Raw genomic sequence first — 20,995 nt, forward strand, 5'->3', positions numbered from 1 at the left:
AAGTCCCCTGGCAGAAATGAGTCATTCCTAAAGGATAAACAGATCTACCCAGATATTAGATTCTGATTTGTTCAATGGTCCTGAGCAGAGCCAAAAGTCAGAAGAAAAATGGCTTGGCAGGATGAAAAAGTATTCTCCAGCGTTCCTTGATGTATCACCTTGAAGTTTTGCAATTGCTCTCCTTACCCACCACACCATAGCAGAGCTAGACCTAATGCAGAGGGCAACTTGAGCCTCCTAGGGCTTTGGGCTTTCCTGTTAGTTTTCCACACAGATTGAACTAGAACAACGCATAGCACAAAGCAGTCTCCTGTGTGCATGCCATTACTAGATCTGCTTTGGCCAAACTTCCATATTAGTACTTTTTGGATAGGCTGAGTCAGAGGCAACAGCTGCTGCTGCTGAAAGGATGAAAAATGAATCTGCTGCAAAAGGCTGATTAGTGAATGAAGGAAGCCTACCAGGGCAGAGCTTTTAAGCAACTTGGCTAGCATAGGGATGTATCTTCTCATGCAAGCATAGGAAGACAGGGCTTCTTTCTAAACTCTAAAATTCTGGGTTTCCTCCCTCTCTCTGGGAAGGACCACCTTGGTTAGTGCTGAGACATAGAATGGGTTGTGGCTGAACTGGGGTTAGAAGGAAGGCCTGGGTAAGGTAGAGCCCAGTGTTGTGTATTGTAGGTTAGCTGCAACTGCCTGAATTCCACCCTGTGGTGAAAGCAATGGAGTCCTACAGCTGCTAGTGTTATAGCCGTGTGACGTATGTCATCCAGAGTCCCTCCTAAGGCTAAATTGCAGGTCTTTAGTCACTTGCTGGTAGAGATGAGCTTTGCTCTGCTGTATTGTTAAGATACGTTCCCCTCAAAGAACTGCCCTTCTAGTATCAATAATGGAATTTATTTACTTCAGTCAGCAGAAGTCGATTCTCTCTGTAGTCTTGGAATCTAGTGCTCAAAATCAGCATGAGCATGTGATAATTACGTTATTTTCTAGGTTATCATCTTTCATAGGTTTTGCTGAAGAGGTAAGTGCTTTTTCTGAAACCAGAGCCCATAGTGTTTGTCAGGCATTTATCCTAAGAAGACACTGTTGGGTTATTGCTGTATGCAAATGGAAAACTCACCTAGGAACTGCCAAGGAAACAGCAGGGTAAATATGCAGATTACTTCTGAATTATGAGCAATTTTTAGATTTGTACATTTCTGGAAAGAAATGAGCGAGGACAAGGTGAGAACGCAAGGCTGTGGGAAGATCTAAGTTTAAAATTAGCCCCAGTAATTGAGGATAGTGGATGTTACGTGACTTCCATGTACCATGCTAATGCCTTTTCTACTAAAACACTTCTGTGCAGTAGGTGCCGTTACTGCCTATTCCCTTCTTGAAAGGATATAAAATTGTTTTGACAATTGTATTATCTTTTTAAATAATGTTTTCCTTGTTGCAATGTAAAACAAGATTTAGAATCAAGTGAGCTGCCAGTGTGAGGAAAGGAGACTGGTGGGTTAACTGCCCCTGCCCAGTGTGGTGAACGCTTTTGTTCTCTTCACATTTCTTACTGAGTGCTTCCATCTGAAGCCTGTATAGCTTTCTTAGGGACTCCCCCTTAATCAAATTTTTGAAAGAGAAGAAAGAAAATAAAACCAGCCTGGGTGTCGCTCATGCAATTGTGAGGGTTGGGATTTCAAGAGCAGAATCCTGGATTCTCCGGATCGTATACGGTTGTTACAACACTTCCTTAATTTCCTTCTCCTAACATGTGGCAGTAATTACAGGGTGGCTGGAAGAAGGCACAGTGAGGCCAGAAGTGGCCTTGGAAAACTTGAAAAAAAGAAATGCATGTCACTTGGAAATCTCCTTTGTGCCACTGGGAGAGCGGATTTCTTTGTTAGGCTGACTGTTCAGAGCCTCTGTGCTGCACCCCAGCTGCAAATTGTTGCCGACCCGTTCTTCTTTTAGCCCTGGATATTGTCCTGTTTTATCTGGCCCAGCATGCAGTGAAGTTTATGCCCCTGTTTTGGAGGGAGAAAGGAATTTAAAAGACAGAAAATCATTCGTCTGCTTGAATTTTACTGAGGGATTTGTGTAAATGAGGTAGAGCTGCGAATGGGGCAGACAGAGAAAGCTGCATTTTGTAACGCGACAGTCTGTAGCACTCTGGAAGCACCAGTAGAAGCTTCATATAGCCTAAACATTTTGACTCTGCTAGACTGTAAATAGAATCTGCATTTAAGATCAAGATTTGATGCCAATGGTGCTCTTTTTAGGAGAGAGAGAAGCCACTGGAAAAATATAATCATATTTATAATGGAAAGGAAGACAAGACCCATAATTAATGTGGCATTAGCAGGCTTCCTTCATGGTTGACTAATCACAGCTGAGTGTTAATAAGCATAGAGTTTTTTTTAAATACTGTTGTAACATGTTAATTAAGATAATTTGGCTCCATGTGTCCCTTGAGTTACCAGATGGTGACTGCATTGGTGGAAGGCTGCAATTAGTCTTTTCTTTCTTTCTTTCTTTTTTCTCCCTGTCCTGAGGAAAAGGGAAGGGGGGCAACAGGAAAGGAAGGAGAGGGGGAGGGGGGGAGGTAAAAGGCAACTTTGGCATATATGGGATGGCTGTGTGAGGTGTGTCTGTACACACCTCAGTGCTTGTGTCTAATTATATAAATGCACAGCTATATGGTTATGTATACAAATCTCTTTGCTTTGTTTTGTTTTTTTTCTCATTTACCCACATTATGACATTAAGAAAAAGAAGCCTTCTCTTCAGTGTGTGTCCTTGCTAGGGAACTGTATTGCCCCTGCAAAGGTTCCTGTCCTGCTTAATTTGATATTCTGTCACTGACTTCAGAGTAAGCAGTATCTGGGGCCAGTAAAGACAGAGAGCTGATTTTTCAGTGGACTTTGGCCTCTGCTCAATACACTGAGCCCAAAGGAGAGTTATGTTTTGCAGTGTGTTTTTAGGAAGGCTTAAAATACTTCAGGGGCAGGGATGACTAGAAATGTGTGTGCTCGTAATAGAGGCTTTTTATTGAGTTCTGCTTCCTGTAAGTAACATATAAAGAGGTTCTTTAGCCTCAGCTGTTGTGACTGGGCTCTGGCAGCAGCTGCCATCTCGGGTTTGCCCCCCTGGGAAATGACCCATCTGCTCATGTGCTAGAGAAAGCCAGTGTGCTGGAAAGGAGAAGGTTCAAAATCTGTTGCCCTGGTTCCAGGCCCCATCTCTGTCGGAAAAAATGCAGATCAATGGTAATTCTGGGCATCTGACTGTCTGTCTTTTATGGTGTGAATGTTGAGCCTCCAGCTAGAAATGCACAGTGGTCTCCACTATTTCCAATGGGCAGAGGCTATCTTCAGCCTGGGTCCCTTTTCAGATGTTTTATCTGCAGCTTCAGTGTGTATACTTAAAACATTGCAGGTTAGCTCATTTATGAGCAATAAGAGGAAAAACAAAACAAAACAAAAACTCTTGAGCTACATGGAAGGCCAGCAGAGCATGTTTCATTTCTCCTTGGAAGACTCGTCCATTCATTAGGGCAGAGGCTTTCTAATAGCTGCAGTAGACATTTGTGTGTTGAAGTTAATCTTGGGCTAAAAACGGTTCCCAAAATGCTGGATATTGGGAATGGGATGCATCTCAAATACAGTTCCCAGAGTGTGACCACAGAGCAGATGATTGCTGTGCTTCTCAGAGCCAGCCTGACAGGAGAAACTCCAGTCCAAAGCATGTGGCTCTCCATACTTGGCACAGACCTGCTGTTACCTGCAGTGACATTTATCCATGAAATTCTTGGTGAGCCATTTCCTAGCGTAATATTGGTATTAATTCAAACACCTGAACTGGGGAGAATGGTGCAGGAGCAGAGTGTGTGTAAGGGGAAACTGCTGTGCTGCTGAAAACTTTTCAGCGCATCCAGACAAATATGGCTGCTTAGAAACCTGAAGGTATTTAGTGCTCAGAAATGGAGCTGTGCTCAGACCAGCTGGAGTGTGTGGGTGGAGGTGACTGGTTTTTGCATCTTCCACCTCATGCCTTTCCTAAACACATCCCCTTGTCATTTTCTTCCTCAACAAGAAGGGAGATGCAGCATTGTGATCAAAGCCTATCTAGGTGCTTTTTCTCTGCAAACCATCTGACTGAGACATGGTTTTGCTTTGGCATAGGATGATGTTTATTGACATGGCTAGCGTAAAAAGTGTATGAACTGATACAGGCTTCTGTATCAAGGATACTTGCTAAGGAGAAGTCCTGACCCAAAGAGAGGAGCTCTTGAAAAGTTTTGTTCTGCAGTCAGTGTCATGCTGCAGTAGTGCTGGTTGTGCCTCTCTCCCCCAAGGAGCGGCACAGCAGGAGCTCTTATTAGAGAAGCCTTGTAGTTACCAGTGTGCTCTGTGAATCAAATAGGTATATGGTATTTTTCCTACTCAAGGCAGCAAGCCCAGGTTCTGTGGGTCATGGATGAAGTCATCCTGAGAAAATGAGCTAACAATGAATTTCTATCCCCTACCAGGGAAGGGTTTAAAAAATTCAAGTGTTTGCTGTTGAAAATGGTGTGTCAGTTGTATGCATTCGTCTAGTTTTGTGTTTGAAACGATCACCTATCCAGGAGAGGGAAAGAAAAGAATAAAAAAAAAAAGCTTAAATTTTAAACACCAAACAGGTTTTGACTTGCATGAAAAGTTGCAGTTCGTTTTGTTAGATATAAGCCAAGGCACTGCAGGCTCTGGGAGGCTGATCTGTTGCCTTTGTTGTTGCTCAAGAAGCTGCTAAGTGAGCTTGGCAACTCTGGCTGGTTACCCTACTGCTGTGTCTAAGGACAGCAGTGACACTATTATAATCTGGTTGGGTCACATTCATGCTTCTCTGAATACCAGTGACAGAGGTTGGGAATATGTCCAATAAACAAAGAGATCCAGGAACAGGCAAAGGGTGGGTTAAATTGTTTCCTTATTGGCTTACCAAACAACTAGGAGATTAGTGCAGAGGTCAGGTAGAGCCCTGCTGGTGATAATTGAAATGCTGAAAAGAGAGAAAACAATGTCTCTTCTGCAAATAGCAAATACAGCCAGAGCTCTTGCTAGCAAATTCATTCAGTGGCTTCCTAAGGCGAAACTAATGTTCGGTGCCACTCCTGAGTAGGATCCATGGGCAGAACTCTGTTTGAATTACCAGACCCTCCACAAACCAAAACCAGCATTACTACTGGTCTCTGACTTGTACTCCCAGCCCTCCATCTGGCTGGCTGCATCAGGCTGTCACGTTTGTATTGTAAAAAAGCATTCTGTAAAAAAAAGCTTGTGGATGAACTTAAATAGTAACTGGGAGAAAAAAAAGAACGGCTATTTGCTGCAGGCCAATTCAGGGCACTAACTGGAGAGAAACAGTGAACCTGGCTCTGTTATTTTCAGTGTGGTGTTAATTAAACTTGAACCTCAGGTCTGAGGTGCTGAAAAAGGGCAGTGTCTGTAGAAGGCTTCAGTTGGTGTTTCTGACCACCCGTTTAACTGGTAAGACCCAGGCTGAGAGGAGTAGAGGAGGATTACTCTCAAGAGGGCCCTAGAGACTGGGGCTTTTGAAGATCCTCACCAGAAGTTAGTAAAAGCTTTTTCACTTCCTTCTGTCTTACTGAAATGATGCAGACACACGAACTATCCAACTTGAAAATCACAGGCCTCTGCAGCAGGGACAAGTAATTGCGAGATATCCCAATCTTGTATTTATTTTGGATGCCTTTCTAGAAGTGCTGTTTCTATAGCTAGTGGAAAGTCTGCCTGAGAGAATAAAGATGGCTGTGTTTCAGAGAACCAGAGACTCCCGTGGAGAAGTGCTCTGCCGCTGCAGAATTTGCTGTAGCAAATAAGGTAAATAGGCAGAGACTGAGGCCAGGAGGGAAACCCGTCTGTGTGACAGGAGGTTTAAACAGACAAAAAGGGAAGGGAATCTTAAGCTGCTCAATGTAAATTTGACTGTAGGGAAGGGAATATAGCACAAGAAAGTTAGTGTAAGGCTTCTCAGAGAACTAACAGCAGCATGAAGCAAATCATACAGCCTCTAGCACAGGAACAATTTTTAACTGGGTGTTTCTTTGCTCTCCTTCACAAAGCTGTTTGCTCACCAGGCTGGACACTTAGGCACTGGTATGAAACAATCATGACAGGTTTAGCCAGACTATCCAGGGGAGTATACATTTTGTCAGACCAGGAGAGTGGTTTTTGTTTGTAGGATGTTTTTCCTCTGAGTCTTCATAACATCAGTTAAATGGAGTAAATCTTGAAGATGAGAGAAAAGATGGACAGCTTAGTGTTTTCTGCTTCTGGCCTACCTATGAAAGGCCAGGAGATGCTAACAGATCTGAACTGGGCATTTGTTAAAGGAGCCAGCTGAGGAGTTATCTTCTACTCTGACAGCGGGGGCATTGGGGTTTCATTTTGCTTGGTGTCAAGGGGGCAGGGAACTCCAGCATATGAATCTGAAGGGTGGGCTGCAATCCCAACTGCCTTTCTTAAGAAAAGGTCTACCTTCCTACTGGAGATTGCAGAAGTCACCTAATTTCTCCCCATGTTGTTTCCAAAATGCTTCTCAGAGGGCTGGTAAGTTTCCTAGGATGCTGTCATGAGGATTGTCAAACGTACTGGAACACACATGTGGTCAGCGAGAAGTCGACCTGAGGCCCAGTCCTGCTTCCTCCTAAAGTTATTGGAATTTAGACTGGGTATAATTGGAACAGCAACTTTGATTTGTCAAAACTGTTCCAGTCCTACCTTTAATTTTGCACCTTGCTGCAAAGTATAATAAATTTTACTATGTTCAGTGCAAAATGTCCCTTTGTTGAGCAATGTTTTCCCAATCTGTCCACCCACATGAGGTGAGCAATGCAGTGGTTTGTTATCGCTTAGTTACAAACCTAGTTACACACTCCAGCAGATGATGATTAGTATTTGTCTTCTTGTAAGAAAATATTACATTGAGGAGGGTTTGGTTTTCATCATCTCTGCAGAGTCAAGACTACTCTGCAAAGGAGGTGAGTGGCTGAAGAACAATTTAAGAGTTTGGTACAGAAAGAGACCCCTGCTAGGATCTGAGAGATGATACTTATAAAGAGAAACAAAAAGAGTGCCAAAGAGCCATGGCTGTGGTGAGATGCCTTTGTCAGCACTGGTTAGTGAGTCTGCACTAAGCGTGTCAGTGCTGTCGAGCTTTTGTACATCTGTAGTAATGGTCCAATCACATTTAAGTATGTTTTAATTTTATATGTGTAAATGGGCTGTATTGTGCTTGTTCCTTGACACAGCAGTCTGATCCTGCGTGGGCTTGGGAAATCTGCTCATCTCTGAATTCTGCTCGCAGAGATCAGGACTCAGCTGTGCCTCTTCTGTGTTTTGAATGCATTACCCCCTCACTCTGTCATCCCACTGTTATTTTCTTGCATCTGTGGTATTGTCTGTGTTTGGTTCTGTGTAGCTTTTACATTGTTAGAAGTATTTTGTAGCACTGTCTCTGGTCAGAGTTCAGGACTGTGGCTCAGTTTCAGTGTAGCCAAGCTGCGGAAGATCCATTTCATTCTTTGGTGATTAGGTTAATCAATTTGGCCATCTGACATCTTTTATTGTCTCCAAATGAAGCCGTATTCCAACCCATCACAGCTGCCTGCGTTCTGGTCTAAGAGGAAGCAAGTGGATATTGTTGAAGCCATGAGTGAGGAAGCCTGTGGAAGTGTGATGACACTGCTTGTAGCTACAACAAAAAAGCAGTTCCTTGCAGCATTGTGTGGTGTTGTGCTGCTTGTTGCCAAGTTGCTAACTGTTATTCAAAGAACATATGTGCAGTTAATGCTCCCTTCAAGGAGGATGATACTTTCTTATGTGACCTAGACACAAAAATGGTGCTTACCATTGATTTGATAGGAAGCTGGATGGAGGTTCTTACTGACATAATATATATTTTTTATTTATGTATTAAAACCTCGTCTTGCATTTTGATGGACAATATATTGAATACCTGATATTTTGAAATGGCATTTGCAGAAACTTCAGTGCATCATTTTATTTCTGCCCATCGGTCTGGGAATGATGATTTATCTCTGAACAGAGTTCAATGATGCTCAAAATGTTTGGTCTTTTCATCAGTTATCTCCTGCTTGCTTTTCAACCCTGTGTGTTGGCAGAGAACCAGCTCTCAGGAGAGGTGAAACTTCAATACCTCTTAGAAACTGGGCCTTGTAGAGTTAGAGCTCTCTCTTATTTGCACAGAAGACCATAGTCTAGATGTTCAAAACCACTGTTCCCCTGCATCCTCAGGTCATGACAAATAAAGGTGCTGGGAATAGCTGCAAACCTGGGATGTCAGTAACCCCTTAGGAAGCTGATAAGTCCTTAACTTGTCTCTTTTTTTTCGCAGTGCATGGCACATATGTTTGTTCAAGATGTCTTATAAACGCTGGGGTATTTCCAAGAACCATGTGTTTGTGGGAGAGAGATGATGATGATCCTCTGTGTTTCTTAGTATTTCAAATACGAGCTAATGCCATAGGGAAGCTAGGCGGGTGTTGCTGAGAAGGGCCATGTGGTTACAGTATCTGTTCTGAAGTGTGCCACAACTCAAGAGGAATTTTTGTAGCCTTTTGTGAATGTATCCACAGTGTGCCACCTGCATTTGAGAACTTGTAAGGAATTAATCTGCGTGTCCTGCTTTCTTTTTTTTTTTTATGTCCTATGAAGTCTGCCCAGCCCCAGTCGGGGCCGAAATGCTGAAAAGTCTTCCTCCATTGTTTGGTTCCTGTGCCTCGGAAAGCATCGGGCTGTATGCCAAAAAAACGTTAGCTTGAGGCCAGGCAGTGGCATGCAAGCCTCACTAAAGGTTAAAAGCACACAGCCTGGCTGGGTGTGGAAGCTGGCAGAACGGCTAGAGCTGGTTCCCCACTCCCAAACCTTGCACTGCCCTTCACAGCATGGCCACACTCCACACTGCTGATAGATGGCTGTTCCCTTCTGCCTCCAGCCATGTTTGTGGCCGGGAGAAGCCTGTGCTGTCAGAAAGGTGTCTTTCTTAAAGTGTTTGTGGTGTTCTCGGGTGTCAAATGACCTCAGGGAGAGGTAGGGAGGACAAGGAGATGACTGATTCTGAAGCTTTCATGGAGAAGGACAGGTCTAGGTCAAGGGGTCAAGCACATAATGAGCAGCTGCCCCTTTCCTTTGCTCCTGAGCAGCCTGTGGATGTGGTGAGGAGCAAACCAGTCTTCAGTGGCATAGCTGCAGTTCTGGTCCTAAAGCACTTGCACAAGGAGGCCAAATTAGGGCCCTGCGGGATTGCTTATGCTGTGGTATTTGTGAGACTTTGAGAGCTCCACTGTGGTGTATATGAGTGCCTTTTTGGTTGCTAGCTGAATTTTACAGATAACTCAGCATGCGTGGGTGACAGAGGGAGCTCTGTTGGCTGCAGCTGGAGAGCAGAGACCATGTGAATGCTGCTGAGAAATAGCAAGCTTTCTTTGCTGGGTTGGGCTGAGCTGGTTGCTCCTCAGCCCTCTGAACAGCAACTCTCTGGCTCTAACAACTTAAGATTTGATTGAGGGGCTCAAAAGAGTGTATTGTTCTGTGTGACACTCTACAGCACCCAAAGGAACCAGCCTTCTGCAGAAAGCCATGCTAACCACATCTCCATATCTGATCTGATGACTAATTAAGTCCTTAAAGCAGAGGGGCCAGGCTGTTGGGCTCCGGAAATGGGAAACTGTTGTGCATGTGTGGGAAAATTCCTGCTGGAGCAAGGCAGCGTGGCAAGGGGCTCAGATGGCTCCTAAGTGATTCCAGATGCGTCCTGTGGCATCAGAGATGTGGGGAAGCTGTCCCTGCTGCTGTGGCAACAGAGGTTTTTCCCACAGCTCTCTGCCATTGCTTGAAAAGGTGCTTGCTGTATGGTTGAGAATATTTCTAGTGCTCAGACAGGTCCTTGCAATTTAGCAGGAAGCACCTCTGTCCTGCAGAAGTGCTTAGATGTGAAATGTGTGATGAGTTCTGTCACTTAGCTGCGTTGGACGGGCTTTCAGTGAAAGCACATTTTAGCCTTGTAAGGCAAAGGGTTAAAACCTCGATAACAGAATTGGAAATGGTCACAGAAAAGAAAACCAGAAGCTGCAACAGGCAGTACTCAGGAGGGACAGGACAGTGACTTCTCTGAAGCTTATTTAAGAGTAAATCTCCTCGAGAACAAAGTCTTATTGAAAGGCTGCTTCTTAGACCCCTGTTAACCTTTTCTTTCAAAAAGTAAATTGAATTGCAGTTATAAAGCTGGCAGAACTCATACCAGAGAGCTTTTGATTTCACTCAGCACTTCATCTTGGGGTTTACTGGCATTTACAAGGCGTTGCCTATGATGCATTCACACATGTGATTAGGTTCAAGGTTCACCATTGCTGCAGTAGCGTAGCAGAATTTTCCATAGTGGAACAAATCTCCAAAGTTTTCTCAGTCTTTTTAGGCCCTTCACAAAACCCAGTTAACTGAAGCTTGCCCAGTTGGTTTCTCACATGCTCCAGGGATTAGGGGCAAGCCTGGAACCACACTGTGGTAGAATAGAGTTGGTGGATTATGTGGTTCTCAGTGCCCCAAAATACATCTGGAAGGGTGTTTCACATATTTTCTTTTGTGAAGCTTGAGAAGCTGATCCAGATTCAGAGATTTCTCCCTTTCGTCAGATAGGTGTGTGGCATGAAGGAATACTGAGGCTGTTCTGCAGTCACCAAGTGCTGCCAAAGGAGATGAAATTCTAAGAAGCACCAACCTGTTTCTAGTGCAGTTTCCTCATTTGTAGTTTATTTTTGTTTGAATAGCTATTGAACATTCTACAGTAAACTTTCTCACACTTAGTATGTCTGTATCCATTAGGGTAGGGGAGATACTGGAGGAAGTGCTCTCTGCACTGCAGACTTCGTTATGTTAAAAGTATCTTAGTAACTAATTGCTTTTTTAAAATAGTCTAGAATATGTAGTTCTACCTTTATAAAAGCAGCTAAAATCAGGAATTTTAACTTTTGGGTCAGCTCTGTACCTTGACTTTGTACCTGTAGTATAACGGGGTCTTCACATTTCTCATTCATTTCAGAAGAAGCAGAAGTCTTGCCCTTCTTCCATATGAGGCTTGGTGGGATAATCAGAGAGCTTGGCTGTTAACTTCACCCCCTAGTCACTGGTGAAACTGCTGTGGGGAAAAGATAACTTCAAGGATTTTCTAGGCCTCTCTGATGCAGAATTCCTGTTGTAATGAACTTAAATGTCACTGTGTGAAAATATCATGCATTCATTGCGTGCCAACTAGATTGTACGACTGGGATAATGAGCTGTGTTTGGCAGTCACAAAAGACATATCAGAAGTGAAACTAAGCAGTATCTTTTGCTGTTGTGTAACAATCTTTCTTCTTGTTTTTAGTAGTTTCTTCTCAATTTGGCAAGTGTTCTTAGGTGGAAGTTAATCTATGTACAATATCTGTTATGCAGCAGACATCTTCCTCTGAGGTAACTACTGCGATGCTTTCTTTTTTCCAGATTGTCCCCAGCCACCACAACCTGAGAATGGAGGCTACAAATGCCACCCTAGTCCCTGCAACGACCCTCTGACTTCAGGCAGTGTCATAGAGTATCTGTGTGTTGAAGGCTACATGCTGAAAGGAGACTATAAATACCTGACCTGTAAGAATGGAGAGTGGAACCCTGCCATGGAAGTTAGCTGCAGACTCAGCCCGGGTGAGTACTCATTTTATTCAGAGGGACATTCCGAATTACACTGGCCTTTACATTTGCTTTTCAGATTCACATTAAACAGTGTTGTGCTGAAGCAACCCATACTGCTGTGCTTACTGCTCCAGTAATATCTAAGTGCAGGTCACAATCATAGCTCTTGTGCCTCTTGTGTTAGCTGGCCATCAGATGCTAACGCTGGAGTCCTTCCTGCAAAGAGAAAACCTATGGAAAGTGGTATAAAGCACATAATATATTACTTAGGTGGAATCTTACTTTGGCAGCTCTCATCCCAGAAACAGGCGAGGCCTTGAAACTGAAGCATTTTCCCTGCTTTCCGTTTTTGCTCCTGATGGCTTTGACAGTGCATCTCCCTCAGTGGTGTACCATTCTGTCCACATGTAGGTGCATGTCAGTACACAGAACTGATCTTCGCAAATAAACCAACTGCTGGCTTCCTGTGGCAGAGAGCTTCATGGTGGTACTTTACACTATACTGGCAGAAAAGGACACTGCTGACAAATAATGTCTGCTTCTCTCCAAATGGACATGGGCAGTTTTTGTTTTATGGGTCTTTTCCAGCTGAACAGGATTTCTTCTGTGAAAGCATGAAAGTAGAAAGATTTGCAGGAAAATACTCATTTTATAGCTCTTAGCTGCCAACTGCTTTTCTGGTTTTAATGCATGCATACTGGATAAAGAGAAAATCCTTCCACTCTTCAAGTTTGACCTGCTGTTAGAGTTTTACTGCTCAGTCATGCTGAGTCAGCAAGATGTGTGAAGTCCGAGGTTATATTTTGTAATCCATAAAGCAGAATGTGTTGGCTTAATCAGAAAGAGACAGGAAAGCATGTTCAGGGACCTTCTGGAGCTAGCTGCATATCTGAAAACTCTGGAACATCCTGTCCTGTCCCGAACACACTATCAGTGTCTCCGTCACAGTCATCCAGCAGCTCCTTCCTGTGACGTGTAAGGAAGGAGGACTGGGAGTTCACCTGCCAGCAACCCGATCCTGAAAAGGCTTTTCAAATTCAGCTCAGGCTTCCTTTCTACAGTGATCCCCCTTCCCCTGCTGCACCCAGGCGGCAGAAAAAAGCTTTGCAAGTGGAACTCTGACAGTGTTCCTGCACAATGGTGCTTGGTTTACTTCAGGCCTAAAGGAATTGTGCTGTGATGAGCAGCAGTCCCTCAGATTTCTTGCTCATCCAGTAGGTTTGGTGGCCTTTAAATGAATGGAGCTTCAAAGGTCTGGCCAAGAGAAAAACCTATTGCTTTCACAGTATGGGCTTTGAAACAGTTGCTCAGAATCAACTGAGGTTTAACTCAAAGGTTTCTTCCACAAAACAAAAAAAAAAGGGGAGGAAGAAGGAGTCTGTAGAAAGAAAGGTGGTAGCTCTTGAGATGGTGGCTGATGGGTAACGTCTCACTTGTTCCATATACAGTAAATGAAATCCCTGGCAATTATGAGATATTTTCTGTATCTGTGAGCCCGTTTTTGTATTAGCTAGTGAGCACCTTGTTGGAATCTGAGATGGTGGTGTATCAGTTCTGAATGTGGAGCATTCCCGTTTGCCTACCTTATCCCCTGTCAGTGTGTTCATAGTGCTCTGAATAATCTTGAGAATTGAAGTACTTAGTCGTGTTTACTAGAAGCAAAAATATACTCGATGCAGCTTTTACTTGGGGAGAATTCAAGTTACTTTTGACCTTGTTTCCAGAAAATTTCCAGAACAATTGAACCAATAACTTTAATCCTAAAAGAAGATAATTTGCTGACAGACATTCCAAATTACACTCCTGTTTTGGGTATTAAGGCTATACCCCAATATAGCTTAAAGACAGTGGTACTTCAGCTATTTTCTTCTTTTGTGTGTTCTTTTTTCCTCTTCATCTCTATATGATAATTATTCTGCAGTCTGTGAACTGTTCCTGGAGAACAGTTAAATGCAGCAAAAAGAAATTGTGGAATTGCATAGATAGGAATTTCCTGAATGTGAAATGGACAGTAGTGTTTGCTGATGGGGTGCTGAGGTGTATAAAGATCTACCAAAGACTCAAATTAGGGACAGAGACAGCACATATATATGCAATTATGTGCTCTAGGGAGGTGAAATAACTAGCATGACATTCTAGGCGTGACATGCAGTGCTCAGCTATGCCAGCTTCAGGCCCTTCTCTGCCAACTCCTAATATATTTGTGTCTTGCAATGGACCTTTAAAAGTCAAAATGCTTCTTGTACAGTCGCACAGCACAGATGAGGAAAGGGCAAGAGGGGCTAATGTGGACAGAGTATGTGTATCTAATACTGAAAACTCAGCATCTTAAAGCAATAGCTCCCTTCCTTCTCCATTTCCTGCAGTATGTGTTTGTGTGAGAAAGAAATCGAATACTTCTGTATCTTAAATAATAACAGGCCAGATGACTTCCACTCCCTTCCCTTGGGAAACCATTCAGTTAGTCAAGAAAATCCATTATTTGGAATTTTTTCTATTGTTTGGGCTTAGAATATCCTGCTTTTTGTGCTAGACAATTGCTGACCTTGGTGATGACATCAGGACATTTTTTTTTTAGCTGTTGCTCAGCCAGATGTAAATATAACGTGACCCTTACCAGCACTCCCCCTCTGTCTGTATGTGACCTGCTTGTATCCTTTTTCTGTGTCATATGTTCTTCCAAAGTACCCTTACATGTGCATGTTTTGTTTCATGTTTCCTTTACAGTTGATGGAGAAGGGATCAGTCTAAGCTCTGAACTGTCCCCTGAAGGAGATAACTGCTCTGCTTTGACTGTACCAGAAACTTGGGTTCCTCACCTGTGCACCCAAGTATAACTCCTGAGAGAAGGCAATGTGAATGTTACTTGTTCCCTACCGCAGTAATTTAAGAGTGAATCACTTTGTGTTCCTCTTGATTTTGCAGAAAAGGACTCCCCGCCAGCAATTGGAGTACCCACGCTATCCATAGTAGCCTCCACAGCGAGCTCTGTCGCCCTGATTCTTCTCTTAGTTGTGCTGTTTGTTTTGTTGCAGCCAAAGCTCAAGTCGTTCCATCATAGCAGGTAAGTGTAGCTGGGGTTTAGACAGACTCCATGGTATCTATTTCTTTGCAGCAGAAACTCAATAAGGTACTTGTTTTAGGCCTTCATTTTATTTCTTTACTTCTTCCCTGTGGGTTGGGCAATTCCCATGAGAGGCTATTTTCAGTCAGAAACTTCACAAAGGCTAGAACCTACGTTTAGATTACAAATGGCAGGTGGGTAATACTTCATATATAAGAGCAGAAATGTGACTGTACAACACTGGGAGAGTTTCAGAGGCCAGGCACAAGAGTTTGTCCATTTCTGCAGAAGTCTAAGCTGGTATGGCAAATACAAATTCAGTCTCTGGACTCTGACCCATTGATCTATGTTGATCCATGCTGTGACAATTGAAAAGCAGTCACGATTTTTGTCAGATTTAGCTATTGAGGCAGATGAGGTGGGAGGTAGGATGACCTTCGTCACTTTGAATTACAGCTCCTATCGTGTCTATGGCAATTCGCGGTAGAGCTGCAGAGCTATGCTTGTTTAACTTCAGTAATCCACCATTCGTGCTTGTGGTGAGCACTGTAATTTTGCTGTGAGGGAGGCCACTGGGGTTCTTGGTAACAAAATATATATAAAATGTAAGTGCTCAACTTTTCCCTCTTTGTATCTTCTTTTTTTTTTTGAGGCGAGACCAAGGTGTGTCTGGAGATCAGGTGTCTATCATGGTGGATGGTGTCCAAGTGGCCCTGCCATCCTATGAAGAAGCAGTGTATGGCAGCACAGGGAACTGCATTCCACCCTCGGACTCCCGGGTGCAGATTGTGCTGTCAGAGGGAGCCGGGCAGAATGGAGCCAGAGATATGCAGCAGCAGGACCAAGGGGGTCGCAGTAGCCTTGATAGAGAAGATGAAGCCCCCGGACACTCTGGACTGTGTGAAGCCAGTGGCTCTCAGCGCTCTGAAACTGTTCTCGTGCATCAGGCTGCTACCTCTTCCTGGGTAGCTGGTATGGCTAGCAGTAGACCTGTACAAAAAGAAGTCCAAGATTCAGAAAGCAGTGACATACAGAGCCTTTTATCACTCACTTCCTCTGAGGAATACACAGATGGTATGTGACTTGGGCAAGAAGCACTATATAAGACAATTTAAGAGTATGCTGGGGTTCTGCTTCTCGATCTTGATTCAGCAAAGGATTTGCTGAGAAATGCCAACCTCATTGTATCATCATTGTGCAAAGGCAGTAAAACAGCTGCATTTATATAAAACGAGTTGGCGAAAGTGGGTGGGTATGCTTGAAATACAAACCCCTTGTAATGTTTAAGCTTCTTCATTTTTAAATGGTTTTAGTAAGCAGCTTACTGTCACGGTACATGTGGTGCTGCAGCCCAGGCATGTGAGAAAACACGTGAAAATACAAGGGATGTGCTTGAACTTACTATATGGAGCAGAGGTACAAGCCTCTTTAATAGTTAGTGCATTCTTAACCTCACTGTTCTGCCCTGAAGCAGTTACTTTACAATGCCAGAGCTGGTGTGAAGCTGCGGCCTATGACTGCTTCTGCAGAGACTGCTGTATCTTCTTTAGTCAAAAAACCATAACTGGCTTGTAGGTAGCTCAGGGTCGAATTCCTTTCTGTGGTGTCAAGCCCTGCAGTCTTAGTAATGCCATCCAGAAGCGCTGCAATAAAAACAATTACAGGAGATTTCCATTGAAGGATGGAAGTGGCAGCATGTCCTGAGATGAGTTAAATCTCCAGTATGTAAACAGTGGAAACGCAGGAGTGGTGGCTACAAAAAAAGTCCACAGTGTAGGTATTACAGTGTGTTACCCCTGCACTGTGTCTCGTTCTATCATTGCCTGGAAACACATACTGCCTTCGTTGTAACTTGTGCAGTAACAGGTTGCCCTGTACAGCAGAAGACCATAAAGCCTGTGCTTATGGTTCAAAGATAAGGAAGTTGCAGCTACTGGAGGAGGCTGCATTTCTTCAGGCCAGATAAAAGCAGGTGTTATCTGTACATCCTCAGCCACCCCAGACATTGCAAGAAAGTTCTTGTCTCAGACATTTAAAGAAACTAAGAGTTTGGTGAGGTCATGGGAAAGAAGGGAAGTTATTACCCTTCCCTACACAACCTTTAGTGGGAATATTTTTTTCTTCTTGTGGGACTCCCAGTTTAAGAGGAGTGTGGGGAAACTGGACAGGCACTGTTGGAAGCCTGCCAAGGTAGTTGGGGGCCCGGCAGGGAGCTGGGCTTAATCTGGTGAAACATGAAGTTTAACTTGACAGAGTCAGATTGGGCATTAGGAAAATATTTCCTGCTAGGAGGGCAGTGCAGAGCCAGACATTTGAGATTTTTAAGAGTGGAGGTGGTGATGGTCCTACTTGCAGAGGCAGGTTGGCCCTCCAGAGGTCCCTTCTGCTATGCTACAATGACGGGAAGAGTGTTTTGCTATCACATAATGGAAATGGGATCCTGTCTTGCAACAGTAGTTTTTCTAGTGTGTGTTGGATGACGAAAGTTTGACTTTATTTTTATTTTACTTCTCACCATTCAGATATTCCCTTACTGAAGGAAGCATGAGGCCTGCTGTACTTGTCTAGCCTTCTCGCTCCTGGATTTCTTCCTCCTCCCCTCCCTGCCTTCAGGACAGAAGCACTCTGTGCAGCCTTCCCCATCCTCGCAAGCTGTGCCCTGGATACCTCCAAGCAGAGACGCCCTCAGCTGAAGATCCAAAGGATGTTGCCAGGTTGCCTCCTGGATGCACCAGTGGGGCTGGTGCAGCGCTGGCTTCCCCATTCCATATGCATCAGGAGCTCAAGGGAACGTAGTGAATTTGAGCTCTCCTCTCCTTTTCCCCAGCCAGATGTTTGACAGCAGTCTCTGAAGAGCTGCTCTTTTCTTGTGCCTTTCTCCTCCTCACACCGGCTTGTTGCAGCTTGGCAGCCTCTCTAGCCCTCCTGTTGCCCAGAGAGCAGGAGCTGAAACCACTTGCTCTCTGGGTGCAGACAGTTTATATATACACATATGTGATATAGGCTCTTCTTCCAGCATCCTCTTTATAACAGGGCAGGACAAACCGCCTCACTGGGGCTGCTGCTGGCTTTGAGAAGGATCCCAGGTAAGGGGCAGCTTGTTATATCTAGGAGTGCCTCAGATGAGATGGACTGCGAGGCAGCTTAGCTGTGCAATAACTGTTGAGAATTGCTAGAACACTGAAGGCTGAGAAATCCAAAACATAGGAATGCCCTCTGCTCCCTTCTCAAAACACACCTTTACAAGAGTCCACTCCTGAAAAATTGCTTTTGTCTCCTCCTTCCTTCACTACCGGCGCAGCCCACTTGGTTACACTGTGTTTCTGGAAGCTGTAATTGGGACTGTATTGTTGATAAAACCACTCTTTCAGCTTTGGTCTGGTACCAGAGCAGCTCCTGATGGCCAGTGGAAAGGGTGCAAAGTTTGGAGGCTCTGGGTTTCTGTGAATCAGTAGCATTCACTTTTAGGCATCAGGTCTGGAACCAAATTTGTGGCCCTTCTCTTCTGAATTAATTGTGTGTCTTACAGAGCTTTCCCAGTGAAGGTGGTTCTGCATTAATGCTTAAGTTCCTTTGGTCAGATCTTCAGACAGAGGTAATGCTTTCAGATGTAATCTGGAAGCAGTTCATGTGTTTGAAATCGTCAAGAAAAACTTCACCATAGGTGGTGGATGCTTAGTGCCATTGGTCAATCCTAAGTTACCTTCCCAGCTGCACTGGGTATTTTGATACTTGAGCCCTGGGCCACCTGAGAGGCTACTGTCTAGCAAGAGTCTGCTGTTGTGTCCTGACAGGCTTCAGTGGGCCCACAGGGAAGCAGAAGTCACAGAAGTGTGGTAGTTGCAGGGCTCTTCAGGGGGATGATCTGGAAACTGGGTATCAGGAAGAGTTGGCTTCTTAAATGCAGGTATGTTATCATGACCATCTTGAAGTAGTCAGGAGAAGTTTGAGAAGTTGCTGAATTTTCATTGGAGTTGAAGGAGCAAGATGCCCTGGCCTTACGTGTGGCGATGAACAGATATATAGGGGTGCTCTTTGCCGCTATGCTTTAGTTTTATGATCCTTACTGTCCTCAGCCTTGTTGCTCCAAGATCGTACTGTCAGAGCACTTAGTAAAAGTGACGTAACACCTTAAAAATAAAATAGTTGCTGTGGCTTAGCTCTGGTTCCTGGAAATGGGGCTTGGCTTTAGTGTCCAGCCCTGCACCTGCTGTTTCTGATTAGCTGCTTAATGCTAGGCAGCTGGGTCAGTGTGTGCCTGTGGATGGAAGAATCATTATTTCCTCATCCTCATCTGTTCAGAGGGATATTAATAATTAAGGAATATGGCATTTTAAGCTTCCTTCCCATTTTATCTTTCATTAACATGAGGACGTGATAAATCCAGTTTGGATGGTTTGGGTATTTTTTGTTCAGTGGAGATGATGAGGATCCCGTGTTCTTTTATACAATGGGCTGTTTTGTTTCATATTCAAGGACCGTAGAGTGATAATGTTTACACATCATTTGTTGGAATTTTTTGAAAATAAGAGTGGAAATATTCATATTTAATTTTCAACTCCGACCTTAAAAATAAAAATAGTCTCTTTCACTGGTTTTATCAGGGCATGTGGAGAGACTGAGTGACCCTGCAAGGCTGAGGGGAGAATATGTGACTTTTCTGCCACCTAACCAGCTCAGAGCAGGAGTTGCTCTTAGTTTCTTAAGGACCTTCTTACTCAAACGTGAGCAGTCAGGGAATAGAAGTTAGGTGTGCACTGCCTTCCTGCAAGGAGCAGTCCTTTTGGCTCAGCACCAGGTTGGTGAAAGAACCCCTTAATGAAGCTGGAAGCTGATGCCAAGGCTGACCTTGCCCTGGATGAATGCCTGCTCAGCTAGGAAAAAGCACGTACTGTGTGGTCCTGCAGCTCTCTGCTGTTGTAAAGTAAGCAGCTGCCAGCTTAGGAGAAAAAAATGCCATTTGGGTGGGAAGAGAAGGAAGCTGTACAGAAGAGGGAGTGCTCTCATTTTGTTTCACTTGCAGAAATGATGGAAAACGGCTTTAGTAATTGGGAAAAATATGCAGAGGTGGAAGAAAACATGCAAGCAGAGGTCTTGTGATCAGGCACTAACAGTCAGCCTCTGTTGGGCTGCTTGGGGATGAAGCGGGAGCTTCCAGGGTGCTTTATATTTTCATACAAAAGAGGGTAGAATGGTTGGGGGAGGAACCTAAGCAGTGACTGCATGACAACTTTTTCCAAAGGCGAGAGGAATTAAGGACTCGTTTCATCTGCTGATCAGTGAGTGATTGTTACTTGTTTGTACTTATTCTGTAGAGGACTGGGAAGTCCTTGGGACAGAGAAATGGAAGATGAACTAAACTGTAGAATCCTGCCTTTGCTTCTGAGAGCAAGGGCTGATGTGTGAGGATCCCTCAGGCTGAGCTCTGCTCTTGCAGGGTGTTGGCTGCCTCCGAGAGTGTCCCAGGGGTTGCTGTCACAGAGAGGTCACAGCGTGCTGCTGGGGAGTGCAGGGGCTCGGCCTCACAAGATGCAATATGGTGGGTGACTTGCTTTGGTTTCTTTTCCACCTTCTTTCCCCACCTACACCTGATAAAAACAGTTCAAAGGGAAGCATGTTTCTTATTTAATGCCCCCGACGTAATCATCTCATATTGTGTCATTTGCCCCATGAAATCCAAGAACATTAAAATTAATTACATTGGAAGAATAAAAATAGCACTTTTTACTTTTTTTTTTTGTAAATTATTTTTGGGTCCGATATTTAAAAAATAAAAGGGCATGTCAGAAATTCCAAGTACTACATGCAGTAGAAAAATGGGGACAATTGCAAGGAGCAGAGCTATGAGGGAGCAGCAGGCTCAGCCTCTGGAAGTAACTGTGTTGGTTAGGTGATGCATAGAACAGGGAACGCAGGAAGGGATGGGGTGGTGAGGAATAGCTGTGACCAATAAGTATGCTGCAGGCTAGTGATGGCCAATGCTTTGTGACCAGGATCTAAGGGAGCCATGCTTTGCCTGGGTTTAGCAGGCCCCTAGGCATGCTGGATAAAAGTATTAATGTACAACTAGTAGGACACTGAGAGAACTTTGCCTCCGTTCTTAGAACAGGCTTGCAAAGCCTGGATTTCATGTTCTGATAGCAGTTGTTCAGTGAAACCTGCCTTCTAATTCTCTCCAGATATCAGATTAAATCAATTTCACT

The 20,995-nt window shown here is 44.1% G+C and overlaps 1 protein-coding gene across 7 annotated transcripts in view; it reads left to right on the forward strand.

Annotated features, from left to right (window-relative positions):
* The window catches only part of SUSD6 (sushi domain containing 6), a 72,661-nt gene extending 54,058 nt beyond the window's left edge, over positions 1-18,603 (forward strand). For all 7 annotated transcript variants that reach the window (XM_065754691.1, XM_065754697.1, XM_065754692.1 and 4 more), the window contains 4 exons: positions 11,543-11,740; positions 14,654-14,792; positions 15,445-15,866; positions 17,315-18,603. In XM_065754691.1, the coding sequence (XP_065610763.1) occupies positions 11,543-11,740; positions 14,654-14,792; positions 15,445-15,866; positions 17,315-17,340 (785 nt within the window). In that variant the 3' untranslated portion in view covers positions 17,341-18,603. The remainder of the gene's footprint in view (positions 1-11,542; positions 11,741-14,653; positions 14,793-15,444; positions 15,867-17,314) is intronic.
* Positions 18,604-20,995: the final 2,392 nt, after the last annotated feature.

Source organism: Cyrtonyx montezumae, unplaced genomic scaffold, assembly GCF_038088225.1.
Source record: "Cyrtonyx montezumae isolate F1298 unplaced genomic scaffold, pur_monq_1.0 scaffold_10, whole genome shotgun sequence".
NCBI lineage: Eukaryota > Metazoa > Chordata > Aves > Galliformes > Odontophoridae > Cyrtonyx > Cyrtonyx montezumae.